The sequence below is a fragment of the Elephantulus edwardii genome, unplaced genomic scaffold (assembly GCF_000299155.1).
Source record: "Elephantulus edwardii isolate Elephantulus edwardi_28Jun2011 unplaced genomic scaffold, EleEdw1.0 scaffold00181, whole genome shotgun sequence".
Classification (NCBI taxonomy): domain Eukaryota; kingdom Metazoa; phylum Chordata; class Mammalia; order Macroscelidea; family Macroscelididae; genus Elephantulus; species Elephantulus edwardii.
In genome coordinates, this window is record NW_006399931.1 from 5,929,250 (window position 1) to 5,946,413 (window position 17,164).

The window sequence follows — 17,164 nt, forward strand, 5'->3', positions numbered from 1 at the left end:
CTGATGGACTCGTAAAAGATAAATAGTATCACCTGTAAGCACTAGACTCTTTTTTTTTTCCGTGTGTGTGTGTGTGTACCATCAAATCAGATCTGACTGGTACAGGAGGAGATTGCTCCTCCTTTTTCAGCAGAGGATCTGGTGGATTCGAACGGTGTACCTCTGGGATTGCAGTGCAGCTTCTTGCCACTAGGCCACCAGAGCTCCCTTGCACTGGACTCTTTTTAAAAATCATCTGGATAAAATAAAATTATCAATATTTACCCTAAAAAAAAAACAACAAAAAAAAATAAGAAGTTAAGGAAAGTTAGGAAACAAAACAACAAGAATGGAAATATTAAGAATGTTGACAAATTGTAGAAAATGTAGTCAACTACATTGAACAAATGTATCAGATCTAGTTGTCAGTGAGCCAAAACTGACTCATAACTGACCCTTTAGAGGTTTACCAGAGGCTGTAAATCCCAGGGGAGGGCATTGCCACCCTTTGTCCTTGGCATTGCTGGTGGATTTAAATTGTCCACCTTGAGGTTGGCAGTGCAACCTTTTACCTACTAGGCCACCAGAGCTGTATGTATATGGGTTGTTAAATGAGACCTGAATTAACTCTGTTAACTCTCATTAAAAGGCACAATATTATTTTTAAAACACTAAGAATAAGCATAGCAATGCCCTTGCCGCACTCCAGATACAGTAGAAAGTCTCTATATATTGGTTTATTTTTAACAGCTATATTGAGATATAATTCTCTTAACATATAACTTATATTCAAAGTATAAACTTTCATATTTTTAGCAGATATATCCAACTACCGCAGTTTTAAAACAGTCTCACCACCTCAGGCAGCAAACCTAAGCTCTACCAATCACATGCTGCCTTTATGCCCTTTTTCCACTAACCCACTTTCTATCGTTATAGATTTGCCTATTCTGGGTATTTCATGGACATTATGTATTATTTGGTGGGATTTTTTTTTTCTTTTTGTGACTGGTGCTCTTTTTTGCACTTAGAAAAGTGTTTTAAAGGTTATTCATAGCCATATGTGCTACAGCATATGTCAATAGTTCATTTGCCCTGTTGACTACCATTGCAGGATTGAAGGAAGACTCATCAACAACTTGCATTATTAGCAAATGAAGAAAAATCACTACAGATCATCCAGAAGAATGAATAGGAGTCCTTTTGTAATACTCACTTAAGAGTACTAGAAATATTTTTGTTTTCTTTTGTTTTCATTTGCTTTTTAACACTTAGTAATAGAATATTAATAATGTGAATTACCTCTATCCATGTTGGTTACCTGGCATACAGAGTTGAAGCAGAGGGCACACCTAGATTGTAAGCAGGCCCAGGAAATCAGAAGAGTTGAAGAGATTAAATCAACTACCATTCCCTCTGTAACAGTATCACATCTCATTTGAGTTTGCTTTTCAAGTATATAAAGGAGAGAGATTCAATCAACTGAATATATGTCTCAAGAGGATATCACAATACATAAGTGATTATAGATAGGACTTTGCACCAGAAAGGGTAAATTGTCCAAGATTTAAGCTTTTAGCCTAAATTTTTCCTTTGCTTGAGGAATCAAGGGCAGGAGGTTCAACATCAGCAAAATAAGAGCCAGGTGTGTGTTATTCCATTTTCCCCTGAGAATAATTCATTGAAGTAAGAATTAACAATTTTTCACACCATAAAACAGATAGCTCTGGTAGCCTAGAGGCAAGAAGCTACACTGTAATCCCAAAAGTGCAGTTCGAATCCCCCAGCTGCCGCATGGGAGAAGGATGGGCACTCTACTCCTATGCTTTTAATTGCCTCCGAAAAACTGCCAGAGGGTCAGCTTTGACAGTACCCAGCAACACAAAACAGATAGTGTAAGTCGCTTACCCAAAATTATACAACCAGGTAGTAATGCGCCATTACTCAAATTTGTTGCAGACCAAGGGTAAAGTATTTTTACAATTATTAATAATGAGACAGACTATCAGGGATGAGATAGAACAGAGAACATAAAAAACAGGGGCCAGCAGTTCCTGACGACTGAAGGCCTCAAGCCATGCCTGTCTCGGTATTTATTGAGAATTATAAGGAAGGTAAACAAAGGAAAATCATAAGGGAGTACAAAACAAAAACAAGGGATCATGGGGAAGTCTTTTGCAGATAAGGGCAAGTTCCTCTCTATTGTTTACTTTATGCTTATCTCAAGGAGGAATTCAGTAAATACAAACTAAGAACAGAGTTGACTCTTAGGGAATGCCTTAGTGCCACAGGGTGACCTTAAGCCTCCCTCATATCCTGATATAGCATTTGGTCTACTATTATTAAATTTGATATTCTGCTTCCCTCACAAATTGAATTCAAATGAACTCTAAAATGGCTATTTAAGACTAATGAATGGTGTGCCTAACACAATGACTATCCCGATAGGTCCTCTCTTCCCAGTAGGATTTCTGGGTTCTTTAAATGCCATTTAGGAAATACAATTATAATGACTTTTGCTTACAAAAGATGTCAGGCTGTCTTTACCCACCATTGACCCAGCTTGTTGCAAAGTCTAAAGCAGCATCGGCCCAGAGAACATGAATGCTATTCTAAGGCTCATCGTCATATTCAGATTACCAGAACCTGTGAGGAAGGACTCAGGGCCAGTCAGCCAAGAGGTGCCATGTTGAAATAGACGCCTTTGTATCAAGTCGAAAACTGCTCCCCTTACCTTTCTTTTGAGGTGTCTCTGGGTGAGCTAGAAGCTCCAATATTTCTAGATAAGCTATGGAAATCATAGGTTCTATCCTCTGAGTCCTGTTGGCTGGAACGGGGGCCAGGTTTAAACTGGAGGCTTAAATAAGAACTCCCTGTTTGGCCAGCTACAGTTGCTCTCAGGTAACTCCTTCTCCTAAGTCAGAGAACTGTTTAGTAACTTACCTTTATTCAAGCAGTTAACTGGAAAATGGTCTTTGACATTAGTAATTTAATATTTATGTATGCATTTCCTTATAGGGTTTATTATTATAATTAATTTTAATGAAAGTTTACAGAGACTTTGGATTCCCATTCATTCATTGTTGCACTTTTCTCCCTGCCCACACACCATTTCGCTCTTCTCTTTTAAAAGTAAAATTCTTTGATTGTTATACAATCCCTGCCCCCAAGTCCATTCCACTGTGCTACCTTCATTCTGGACTTCTGTCATGACAATAATACCTAATCATATATCCCTTTTAAGCAGTTTTTTCCCTCATCTGTTTCAATGCAGTATACATTATGTATCCTCTCTTTCTCAGTCTCCCCTAACCCCGATATCAGTCCTCTTTTATAACAGTGGCTTTATGTAGCATTTGTCTTTTTGTGACTGAGATATTTCACTCAGCATAATGTGCTCCAGGCTCACCCATTTTGTATAATATTTTATATGTTCCATGTTTTTCAGTGCTGCATAGTTTTCCATTGTGTAACTATACCACAGCTTCTCTATCCATTCATTTGTTGATGGGCACTTGGGTTTTTTTCCAAATCTCCGCTATTGTGAACAAAGCTGTGATAAACATGGGTGTACATATATCTGCTTGGGTGGCAGTTATGGTTTCTTTTGGGCATATTCCCAATATTTGAATTGCTGTGTCAAATGGTATTTCTATTTGCAACTTTTTGAGAAAGTACCAGACAGCCTTCCATAGTGGTTGCATCATTTTACACTCCTACCAACAGTGAATAAGGGTTCCAGTTTCTCCTCAACCTTGCCAGTATTTGTTGTTTGCTGTTCTGTTAAATTTTGCTATTCTTACTGGGATGAGATGCTATCTCGTAGTTGTTTTGATAGGTTATTTTATGTATTAAATTCATATTCGTAGCTGACCCCCTTGTAAGTTTTTAGAGGCTGTAAATTGCATCAGAAGAAAATGTCCATCTTTCTCTCAAGAAGCCAATGGTGGATTTGAACCTCCAGAGAAGCACAGCCCTAAGGTTAGCAGGGGAACTCCCTACAGACTATTGTTGGTGTTGATTGCCACTGAGTCGAGTACGATTCATAGTGACCCTATGAACAAAAGACCTGAAGCCTTTCTATAACTATCATTTCCCAAAGTTCATAGAGTGTCCAGAGGCATGTTGTTTAGGAAGTGGATGCCACTCTGTTTCCAACTCTACAAACTAGGCCATCAATTCATTCATATAAGGATTATAATATACTATTTATACAAAGCAATCACTTGTTATGCATCAGAGAGTTGGACAATGACTAGGGAGGATCGAAGGAGAATTGATGCCTTTGAGCTGTGGTGCTAGAGAAGAGTATTGAATGTACCATGGACTGCCAAGAAAACAAACAGATTCATCCTGGAGAGTGTTAAACATGGCTGCTCCTTGGAGGCAAGGATTCTGAGGCTCCATCTAACATACTTCGGACATGTTGTAAGGAGGGGCCTGTCCTTGGAGAGGGACATCATGCTTGGGAGGGTAGAGGGACGGCGCAGGAGGGGAAGGCCCTCTATGAGGTGTATTGATTCAGTGACTGGGGTAATCGGGATGGGTGTGTCAGAGGCAGTGAGATTGGCACAGGATAGAGCAGGGTTTAGGGCTGTTGTACACAGGGTCACTATGAATCGCAAGCAACTAGATGGCGCATAACAACAACAATTTATATAAAGACTATAATATACTAGGGAACTATACTAGGTAGCCTAGCGGCAAGAAGCTGTGCTGCAATCCTGAAAGCACATGGTTCGAGGCCACCAGCTGTTCCACGGAGAAGGCGGGCAATCTCCTCTCATGATTAATTGGAGGACCACTTATGGGTCATTTCCAACTCTATGATACACAATAACAACAACACGATATACTATCTCTAACTTAACTCTCCACTACCTTTTTGTCAGTTTGTAGTACAAACATTCCCTGGGTTACAAATGAGATCCATTACTAAACATGTCTTTAAGTAGAATCTATAGTTAAGTTGAAACAGGTGCTTCAGTTCTTAGGATTTGAAAGCTGCATATGCAGCAAGTGCAGGTGATTATAGGGAGAATTTCTTTCTGGAGTGGCTGCTTCAATTGTTTCAAACCAAACCCGCTACCGTGACTTCCAACCAATAACCTTCTTCTGCATTTCCAAGATTATTAATCTTCATGAGAGGATAGCCTGCGGTCTTTCCCCCAAGAAGCAGCTGGTGAATTCAAACTGCTCACCTCCAGGACAGCAGTGCATTCTGTCATGTACTATGCCGCCAGAGCTCCTTCTAGAACATTAACTATAAAGTGCACATTGTCTGTAAATCAGCGACCCCAGACACTGCCCATGTGTGATGACTTGGAGATTATTGTGATGATGCAAGCTACACCACCAGAACGTCAAACACCGTCAGGGGCATCCGTGATGGACAGATTTTAGTAGCACTTCTAGAATAAGACAAGGACGAAAGGCCTGGCAAGCTGCTTCTGAAAACTAGCCCATAAAAACCCAATAGGTCACACCTACTACCCTTCCAGTGCTGGGCGATGAGTTCCTTAGTGGAAACACAGTCCCAGTTCACAGTGGTGGCACCTGTGTCCTCGAGCCTTCATCCCATGCGGAGAGGGAAAGGTCAGGTGAGTCGGTGGATGGGATGCCAGCTAACGAAACACTCAAATAGACCTTGAGCTTTCCAGTGAGAAGAATGCCCTGTTTTCACTCCTGAATCTGATCTTAGTCAAATTGGAGATGGGTAATGCTTATCTCTGTTGAATGACACACTCGGGTGTCTACTTAAACCTCTCAATGCATTTCGTAAGAGAAAACCCTCATCATTTTCATCTTCTCCCCAAGCCATTCCTCTAGAGAGGACTCCATTTCCCTCAGATCTCTCACAGCTGAAGGCCCCAGTAACTCGCTAAAAGCAGCAGATACCGTGTCGTTAGCAAGCCAGAGACAGGAGAGGCCCGTGCGCGTCCACCGGCCATCCTCACGTCCTCGCAGCGGGCCCCTTGGTAGCCCTGATAGCAGTGACAGGAGAATCTCTCTGCCATCACTGCTAGGTCGGCCTCCGAGGGGCTGCCGGTTACTGTGAGGTCTCCGTCCTCGGAGGCCTCCACGCGGTGGCTGGCAGGGTTGAGGTGAAGGTAGTGGGCAGCTCTCCACCGCCTCCGCATGCACCTGCCGTTGCTCCCGCACAGGTGCTGGCTGCATTCCTCGGCGGCCCTGGTCACGTTGACGATGTAGCGCCCCAGGTCCGAGCTCACAAACTGCTTCACCATCGTGCAGTTGCCCTGGAAACGGAGAAACACCCGGGTTACAGCTGCTAGGCCCACGAGCATCTCTTTAGATCGGATTGGCAGTGACGAGGTGGTCCTAGTTTGTGAAAGCTGAGGGTCCTGGACACTATGGCACAGGTCTTAGAACAGAAGGGGCGGATGTCTGAGGGACAGGGGACGGAGAACAAGTGACAGTCGGGTTCAGTCACTGGGCTTGTAAATCAGGTGAAGCCTGACCCGGCCTACAGAGCTGCCTTCCAGTCACGCGTCCTTTTCAATCCTTTGAGGTCTCACACGAAGGGGAGTGGAGGAAATCGAGAAATGATGCGAGTCAGCCCTGCCTGCTATGCCCCAGACGCCCTTCAGGTATGTGGTACCTTTAACGGTGGTGTCAGAACCCCAGTTATCAAAGGCCATGGACTTCCTGTCAAAAATACTGATTTGAAACCTGGTTTGCAAAGAGTTGAAAGTCTGAATGCCTGAAATGCTATCGGGTGGTTTGGGGTGGGTGGAAAGGGTTGCCTGCATGTAGTAGGGAGAGAGGAGACTGGAGCCTCTGGGTGGTGCAAACGGTCGAAGAACTTAACTGCTAACAGAAAGGTTGGAGGTTCAAATCTGTCCAGAGGCACTGCAGAAAAAAGATGCTGGCTATCTGCATCTGCAGAGTCAGCCACTGTCAGCCGCGTGGAGTGGAGCACAGCTGTGATCTGACACACCTGGGCTTGCCCTGGGGTGTTTGCTTCTTTTGTTTTAAGCCACTACACTTCCTGCTGACCTCTGGGGGTGTGGTCTGCGGGCAGTCGGTGCTAACCGACAGGTGACGCCTCTCTGACTGCTTGAATCCACCTGTGGAGAAAGGTGGGCACCTCCTTCTGTGCTGTTTGCGGTGAGCTTCCAGGTGAAGGTCCTGTTCAGAGCCCCAAGGCCTCAGGACCCTCCTGCAGATGTTCAAGGTTGGAGCAGGGAAGGAGTGTTTGTTGTACTTTTGAAAGAGGGGAGCGAAGTGCAGCAATGAATGAATGGAAATCCAAAATCTCTGTAAATGCTTATTAAAATTATTTTTTAAAAAAGAAAAATGAGATATTAAAAACCAAAAAAACCCCAATAACAAAAGGCCTAGCAGTAAAGACTTGCTCTGCTAACCCCAAGGCATGCAGTTTGAATCCACCAGGTGCTCCGTAGGGTGGAAAAAATGGGCAATCTCTTCGGATTGGAATTGCTATCCTGTGTTTTAGCAGCCTGATAATGTTGTGCTCTATCCTGCCACGGCTCCTAGCAGAAGTCTAGCTCATAGGATCGTTCGTGTTCAACAGCTAATGTTTAACATTGCTAGCATTGTGATTATATCTTAGCAAAATCAGTATTTCTTGAACCCCTGCTACATGCTAGACATTCATCTTGGTTTTCCTTCTACAGCTGACTTATTATGGGGAGGATGCGGGCTTTAATGAGAGAGCGCTACAGAAAAATGGAGAAAATCCTTTATACACACATAGATGTTATTATTACTATTAAGTTGGAGCTGACTCCCAGCTGGCACTCCAGCGGGTTTGCACAGGCAGTAAATCCCACAGGAGGGAATTGCCCATCTGTCCCCCACAGAGCAGCTGGTAGATTCAACCCAGCTGCCAAGCCAGAGGCACGTGGTTCAATGCCACCAGGTGCAGCTGCTCCTGGAATCAGCAATTCCAGGGGAGGAAGGTGGGCGTCTCCTCCCATGCACTTAACTGCCTCTGAAAACCTGCTGGAGGATCACCTGTGAGTTGATTCTGACTCAACAGTATACACCATAACAACGTCATAGCATGTATGTGTGTGTATGTATACATGCATACGTGTATGTGTATGTGTATGTGTGTGTACACATACATAAAAATGCAAGTGTGTGTGTCTGTGCATTGTTTTTATGTGCCATTGAATCAGAAATGACTCACAGCTGACCCTCCAGCAGGTATTCAGAGGCAGTAAATCCCATGGAAGGCGATTGCTCACCTTTCTCCTGTGGATTCAATCCACGTGTCTTTGGGTGACATCACAGCTCCCTAACACTAGACCAGCAGAGCTCCATATATATTGCTGAACCTTCAAGGTGCTGACTTACCTCAGATGATGTTAAATTCAGGTCTCCCCAAATCACAATGCCTGCAGCTCCCAAGGCAGCGCTTTCCCCTATGGTGCTGATGAGGTCTTGCTAGATTCAAGACAGTAGAATTCACCATCAATTTGAGTATGAAACAACCCATCAGGGACTGGTGAATAGGTTCAACATTTGAAAGGTTTGCAACAAGGGGAATCTAGCCCATATAAAAAGTGTTCTCTAGTTTATTTATTTTATATATTTATAAAAATTTAAATGATAAAAAATTAATATATAAAAATTAGATAGATAGATAGATACACTGGTTTATTTACAAAGTTCAAATACATTGTTTTTCACACCAAATTTTTTCCATTTCCTTCATACACACCCTCATCCATCAAATTGTATGACCCTATGATTAACCACCCCCCACCCCCTGCCCATCTGCACCCCTCTGATTCCACACTCCCTTAGATAATATAATAATAATAATAATAATAATAATAATAATGGCACAAATGTTGAATAAGGCAAGGCTGAAAAATCATAATAAGGAAAGATGTGCATCAGGGTTATATCCTTTCTCCACACCCATTCCATGCATATGATATTTCAGTGGAAAACCAAGGGTTGAATTATACAGCTGGTTTTAGTTTGTTAAATTATACTCCACCCCTCCCCATTCCATGGCATAGTCACTCACTACCATCAAGTTGGAGCTGACCCTCCAGCAGATATTCGGGAGGCTGTAAATTGCACAAAAGGCGATTGTATCTTTTTCCCTTGGGATCCCAGATAAACCTAAGTAGTCAGAGTGGGTGAGCGCTGGGTGAGCAGAACAACCCTGTGGATTACACCACCAAAGGGCTCCCCCAGTTACATGCAAGAAAATATAGTTAGACACGCTGGTGACAAATAAGAGCAGAGCTCCAAGCTGCATTTTGCCTTGTACATTCTAAGCTGATACATAATCAGTAAATCTCCAGCACTTTTAAAGTCCATTCAACGGCTTGAAAAATCTCGGTTTCTTAAATTGTTTATGGTCAATATTCGGTGCTTTTTAAAAGGGGGGAGATTTTGGTTTAAACTCATTTTACTTTTAGCCATATGCATCTCCATGTCCTGAGAGAGTAAGTCAGAAGTGAGATGCAGGAAGGGGAGACAGCTCTGAGAGGCACATGAGATGGTTTAAATAAAAGACTTTGAAAGACACTGCTGAACAGGTCTGATGAACAAGGGCCGGTGCAGGAGATGTCCCTGCAGCACTCAGACTGCAGGCTGCTCACCTGAGTCTGTGCCAGTAATAACAGAAAATAAACATAGATGCTTACCTTGCTTTTGTACAATATACGTAATCATACTAGTAATATGACATTTTTAAATGAATGCTTTCTTAAAGTTTATAAATATTTCCAAATATAAATTCTTTATCACTAAAGAAACATTTTTAGTCCAATAGAGAGAGGGGGAAAAAGCTTCATAGAAAGTGGTACTTTAAATTTTAAAATTTTTCTTTTTAAAAATTTTAATTTTAAAGTCAAGAATATTTTGTAAAGGTTAGATGTCTTATTTTTACCTTCCAGGAAGCATTTATTCCTGTAATTTTCTACCAAATTACTTGTGGCTGTTTTTTTTGTAGTATGGGGAGTTTGGGTGGCCTAAAGATAAGAGATGGCACTGCCAACCCAAAAGCAGGCAGTTCAAATCTGCTAGTCGGACTTGGCCGCTGGGCTTGCAAATCACATGGCCCACACACTCAGCATATAAGACTATGGAAGAGAGATAGATGAGCAATCTCCAATGTGCAGAAAATTGGAGACAGAGAATAAAAAGAAGAACTCGCTCAGCTGAGTTTCTCAGGCTGAAAGAATTGAAAATTCAAACCTCAAGTTGCAATACTGAGACGCTAGGGGTACAATCTTGAATGATCCTGGAAGCATTAAAAGAGGATGGAAGGAATACACAGACTCACTGTGCCAAAAAGAATGTATTAATGATGTAAAATTTCAGAAAATACCATATGAGGAGCCAGTGAAAATGAAGGATGAAGTTCAAGCTGCACTGGAAGCATTAACAAAATTTAAGAGCCCAGGTTTTGATGGGATACCAATAAACATGTTCCAACAGATGCAACCCTGGATCTGCCCACCAGTTTATTACAGCAAATGTGGAGGGAAGCTACCTGGCTAACTGAGACAAAGAGGCCCATATTCAAAAGTAAGGTGGTCCAACTGAATGCTGAAATTATTAAATAATATCATTAATATCTCATGCGAGCTAAATACCGTTGAAGATTATTCAGAGTCAGCCACAACAGTACAACTGGCAGGGAACTATCAGAAGTACAAGGTGCCTTTAAAAGTGGCCACAGCACCAGGGATATCATTGCTGATGTCAGATGGATTCTGATTGAAAGCAATGAATACCAGAAGAACATCTGTCTGTTTTCTTGACTGTGCAAAGACATCTGACTGTGTTGATCATAACAAATTTTGGCTAATGTTGAGAAGAATGGGAATCCCAGAACACTTAATTGTGATAATACAAAATCAGTTCTTAACTCAAGAAGCTGTTGTCCAAACCGAGCAAGAGAACACTGCATTCTTTAAAATTAGGAAGGGTATGTTTCAGGGTTGTAGCCTTTCTCCATACCTATTCAACCTGCATGAGGAGCAAATTTGTGAAGTGAACTTTATGAAAAAGAACGTGGTGTCATGATTGGAGGAAGGCTCATCAACAACCTGCATCATTATGCAAATGACACAATTTTTCTTGTTAAAAGTAAGGCGGATGTTAAACTCTTGCTACAGAAGATCAAGTACTACAGCCTTCAATATGGATTACATCTCAATATCAAGAAGACAAAAGTCTTCATCACAGGACCAATAGTCAACATTACGATAGATGGAAAAAGGATTGAAGCTTCAATGATTTCATCTTTCTTGGATCAACAATCAACACCCTTGGTACCAGCAGTCAGGAAGTCAGGAGATGTATTGCCTTGGACAAGTCTGCTGTCAGGGAACTCTTTAAAATTTTGAAGAGTAATGATGTCAGTTTGTAGACTCAGGTACACCTGGTTCAAGCCATGGTCTCCTCAATTACCAACTACACATCAAAGAGCTAGACAATGAATAAGGATGACAGAAGAAATGATGCCTTTGAGTATGTGCTGGAGAAGAATATTGACTATCCCATGGACTGCCAAAAGAACAAACAGATATGTCTTGGAGAATGTGCAGTGAAAACATATTCTTTGGAGGCAAGGATGACGAAGCTTCATCTTCCATACTTTGGACATGTAGCTAGGTGAGGCTATTCCTTGGAAAGAAACATGCTTGGAAAGAATGAGGATCAGTGAGGAAAAGGAAGATTCTCAAAGAGATGGGTTGACTTGGTGACTGAGTGTCTCAGAGATGATGAGGATGGCACAGGATAGGGCAAGGTTCAGATTGGCTGTTCATAGCGTTGCTATGAGTCATACTCAACTTGATAGCATCTAACAACAACAACAATCCCACAAGAGTATCAGCTATGAGTTGCTTTCAACTCAATGGCAATAATTTAGTTTAGTTATAGATATTCAGAGACATTTTTTCCTTACTTATTCTATGAACAATGTCAGTGGAGTAGATGGTGTTTACCAGTCTCCATTTTTAAAAGGAGTTGGCTCATCAGTGCCACTTCTCCTTGTGAAGGGTAATCTCCACTCTCTGTTCCTTAGATACTTCTGGTCAGAGAAGATCCCTCACTTTGGTGTTTCCAAAACTATTCCTTCAGACGCCTAACATTCAGGACATTTTGTATTTTAATATACCTGGTAAGGTGGTATTTGTAATGGTGAAGAACAAAGCAATGACTCCCCTAAGGAACAGTAAGTGTTTTTTTTATCTGGCAATCAACAAGGAGTTCAAACATAACAACAATTGAGGGACTAGACATTTCAGTCTGTTGTATGTCGGGTTGTTGCGAGCCAGAAGTGGCTGGCAGTACCTAACTACAACACTCATTACCACCTCGAAACACATCATACAAGTGAAGACTAAACAATCCTCCAGTCTTCTGAACATAGAATATTTACCCATAAGTATACATGTCCAAACACTACATAGTAACTCCTTTTCCTAGACATTGCTGTCTGGTGGTTAGAGCATCTTAGGGGCAGGACACAAGAGAAAATCTGACTGAAAGTCTCCCTTCTAAAAGAGTTGTGCTCATGTTTTGTGTGAAGGTTTGACAATATTGGCATAAGCAATAATTAACAGACAAAATCTAAGACTTCTCTTTCTGAATTGAAACCTGGGGTTATAATATCATCTAATAATGAGATAAATATAGAATTGTATCACTATTATCAGCTCTCCACTTACTGTGTTCATAGAAAGGACATGTGACTTAGATTAAGACAAACACCTACTTTTAGCAGATAGACAACTTCTTCACCTCCCCTTACAGCTTTTCCCAATGCTGGGTTTTATGCATTAAAAAGAAAACATTTTCATTTTTTTAGTAAGGAATTGGTAGTTGACATTCTTAAACTGTCCCTCTCCCCAGAGGGAACTCTGGTAGTACAGCCCTTAGAGAGTTGTGCTTCCAACTCCACGGCCACACCTCTCTAGCAGTTTGATCCCACCAGTGGCTCTATGGGAACCTCTGGTGGGTTCAGACTGTGTCTGTCTTTTCCTGGGAGAAAGATGAGCAATCTCTGGTGCATTTGACAGCCTCAAATCTGCTGGAGAGTCAGTTATGAGATGGTTCTATCTTGCAGGCAATGAATAAATGCTGTAGAAGCAAATGCAAAATATTTCATCTCAGAATGTTTTCTCTAACTTAGTACTTTCTATACACTGCCAATCATTTTCAAAATCTCTCAAAGAGATCGACTGTAAAAGAATACAAGTTGAGGAGCAGAAAGTGTGTTCACCAGGTGTTTTTTTTTACTTTAGCTCCTTCCTTCCTTGCTTGCTTCTTTAAGAAGCACTAAGAAATACAACAATCAGAATCCAGACAGCGTAAATGAAGAGTCCCATGTAACACCTATCAAGTGGGATATCTTCAAAGAGCATAAATAACAAAGAAATGTCATTCTTTGGGATAGAGTGGCAAAATCTCCATCATCAGGCAAAGAGTTCTTACCTTGGAAAGAAAAAGCAAAGGTTCGTCTCTGTATCCCAGTCTCGTGTAGACAAACACAGGCAGGGCATACTCGTGGGAGGTCATAGTGGAGATCCGCATGGACTCATGCACCCGAAATTGCGAGAAGTGTAGAATGTTTTCACTATCCCCAAGGGATTTCCTGACCCCAATAGAGGGGTATAAAGCAGCACTGTTGTTCCACAGCCAAGACAGCTCATTGTTCCTCCGAACTTCTTCCTCTGGACATGATCCAGTATAGTTTGGAGCATAGACATTGTAATTGTGGCAATCAGGATATAAATAATAGCCCCATAGGCCCTTGGGTCGACTCCTGATCCCCAGTTTGATTGTTTCTTTCATGAATGCTTTTGCACTTTCTTCAAAGTTTGCTTTGGCTAAATATTCAAGCTCAGAAGCTGATACATTCTCCCGCATTTCAGAAATAAGCATTCTTGATTTCTGTCTGTAGACATCTTTTGTGTTCCAGTTCCGGGCCCACTGGGGTCTCCAGTATTCCCAGTCGATAACAGCAAGTCCACTGAAATCTTCAGCAGGGATGTAATAGTTAATGTCTTGGTCAGCTTTCTCCAGATGTTCTTGTAAACTTATGTTCTGGGGGAGACCTCCATTAATGGGAATCCCCTGTGATGTATACCACGGATAGTAACCCAACCTGTTGACGTAAAATATAGTGACATTCTGCCCCCTGGCCTTGGCCAGTGGGCTCCCAACCACCTGAAACATTTTCAAGTTTAATTTTATATTGTATTTGATTGAGCATTGGTCTGTTGGGGCATTCCAGGCAGCTATAAAAGGTTTCCTTTGATATATTGGGAGTCGAGCAGGTTTCATAGAAGACATAGACTTAAGAATGAAAAATATGAGCAAGCATGATGAGAGGTGTACTGGCTGAACCACACAAAGCCTTAATTGTCCTTCAGGTAATATTTTCATGATATATTAAGAGTGGTATATTATCTTCTGCTTTAATGAACTCTGGAAGACCTGTGGATATATTTAATTTTCTGTTAGTGATAGCTTTGAAAAGGAGTTCTTGTAGCATAATGAATTGTGTGATGTACAGTTAAACAAAAGGTCAGAGGTTCAGATTCACCAGTGGCTATACAGGAAAATGATGGGCAGCCTCTTCTCATTAAAATCTACAGCCTCAGGGACCCTATAGAGGGTCACTATAGTGGGAACTGACTCAACGGCCATAGATATGGTTGGTTTGGGGTTTTGACTAGGGAGGGCACATGAGTTTTGTGGGAAATGATACAAATATTGCCTTGTTGTTGTCTTCGAGTCACCTGCGATTCATAGCAATTCCATGTCCAACAGCCCTAAAGCCTGCTCCATTGACTAGGTACTATGATTAAATATGTACATTTTTAAAAGTTACTTTATTTCAGAAACAGTAGATTGCCATGTAAAGCAGGGACAGTGACCTAAATTCTATTAGAAGCAAGCATTGTGTTCAACATCCCTGGAGCACTAGAAAATATAAACAAACAAGTACATACATATGTTGGTGGGGGTGTTGATCGCCTTCGAGTTGAGCACGACTCATAAAGACCTGAAGCCCCTCTACAACTACTGACATTTATCAAAAACCATAGTGTTTGTAATTTAAGCATGTTATTTAAGAAGTGGATGCAAACGATAAAATAAGCAGTAAAATGAAAATCACCCCAGCACCACAACAAGCACTACAAACTGGCAAATAAGTGCTGTACATAGGAACAAACCATAAACCAAGTAAGCATGTTGTTTGTTGTTATGGGCTGTCAGATCACCTGCAACTCATAGTGACCCTATGTGCAGCGGCTCTGAACCAGTCTCACTGATTCCGACATACCTCCCCCCACACTGACTCAGTTACTATAAATCCATTTCATCCGGTGTCTTCTCCTGTACTGTCCCTCCACCCTTCGGAATATGATGTCCTTCTCCAAGGATTGATCCGTCCATGCCCAAAGTATATGAGATGGAGCTTCAAAATCATAGCCTCCAAGAGAAACTTGGTTTCACCCTCTCCAAGACAGAACTATTTGTTTTCTTGGCAGTTCATGGTATGTTCAAAAAGAATCTTCTCCAGCACCACAACTCAAAGGCATCAATTCGTCTTCGGTCATCCTTAGTCATTGCCCAGCTCTCTGATGCGTTGCAAGTAACTGTGAAGACCATGGCCTGGAGTAGGCTCACATTAGTCTCCAGACTGACATCGTTACTTCTCAGTACTCTGGAAAGTTTCCTGACAGCGTATTTTCCCGGTGCAATTCGAATTTTAATTTCCTGACTACTAGTTGCAAGAGTATTGATTGTGAAGCCAAGCAAGCTGTAATTGTTAACAACCTCAATCTCTCCTCCATCTATCATGATGCTGCCCATTAACCCAGTGGTGAGAATCTTTGTTTTCTTGATGCTGAGCTTCAACCAAAAAATTGAAAAGTACAGTCCTTGACCTTCTGCATCAAGCGCTTCAAGTCCTCTTCAGTTTGAGCAAGCAAGGTTGTGTAATCTGCAGAACTCAGGTTGTTGATGAGTCTTCTCCAATCTCGATTCCACATTCTTCCTCATAAAGCCCAGCTTCCTGACCTGTTCTGCATATAGATTGAAAAGGTAAGGAGAGGATGCATCTCTGAAACATTCTTTTCCTGATTTTGAACCATACAGTGTTTACTTGCTCTGTTCTGAGGACTGCTTCCTAATACAAGTATAGGTTTTGCATGAGCACAATCAAGTGTTCTGGAATACCCATTCTCCTCAAAGTTAGCCACAATTTGTTGTGATCCACACAGTCAAATGTCTTTGCATAGTCAATTCCTAGGACTTTTTTTTTCCAAATCCTTCAGAGCAGTCTGAACTTCCTCCTCCATCACCATTACCTCTTGCTCATATGTTCTTTCTTGAAATTCTTCTGTGTCAGCCAATTGTTTTTTGGTACAATGACTCTATATACTCCTTCCATCTTCTTCTAATGATTCCTGAATCATTCAATAGTCTACCCTTAGGATCCTTAAGCATTGCAACAAGTGGCTTGAACAAGCGGCTTGAATTTGTCCTTTAGTTCCTTCAACTTAAGAAATGCTAAGCAAGTTTTTGATTTTCAGATTCTAGCACCTTGCACATTTCATTATAATACTTTTCTTTGTCTTCCCAAATTGCCCTTTGAAAACTTCTATTCAGCTCCTTAATTTCTTGATTTCTTCTCTTTGCTTTGGTTTCTCAGTGCTCTAGTGACATTTATTTTGGTCTTTTCTTCTTCTGTCTTTGTAATCACATTTTGCATTCTTCATGGACGATATTCTTGATATAGTTGCATAGCTCATCTGGTCTTTGTTCATTAGCATTCAAGGCCTCAAACTTGTTTCTGAGTTGGTTTTTAAATTCAGGAAGAATAGACTCAAGATCAAATTTTGATTCCTGTGGACATGATTTAACAACTTTCTTTAGCTTTAATTTGAACTTGCATTTGAGTAGTTGATGGTCTGTTCCAAAATCCACACCTGGGCTAATTTTTATTGCTGATATTGAACTTCTCCAATGATTCTTTCCACAGATATAATCAGTCTGATTTCTGTGCATACCATCAGGTGAAATTCATGTGTATAGCCTGCATTTATATTTCTTATAAAAAGTATTTGCTATAAGTAAGTTATTAATTGTACAAAATTCTATCATTCTATCCCCAGGCTCATTTTTGTCACCGTCCATATTTTCTGAC

General features: G+C 41.3%; 1 protein-coding gene across 1 annotated transcript; it reads right to left on the reverse strand.

Moving 5' to 3' along the window:
- Positions 1 to 5,834: 5,834 nt before the first annotated feature.
- HYAL4 (hyaluronoglucosaminidase 4) lies at positions 5,835 to 14,442 on the reverse strand. The gene is made up of 3 exons (XM_006896082.1): positions 13,438 to 14,442; positions 8,323 to 8,412; positions 5,835 to 6,236 (listed from the first exon to the last, which is right to left on the reverse strand). The coding sequence occupies exons 1-3, from the start codon at positions 14,389 to 14,391 to the stop codon at positions 5,835 to 5,837; spliced, it is 1,446 nt and encodes a 481-aa protein (XP_006896144.1). The 5' UTR covers positions 14,392 to 14,442.
- Positions 14,443 to 17,164: the final 2,722 nt, after the last annotated feature.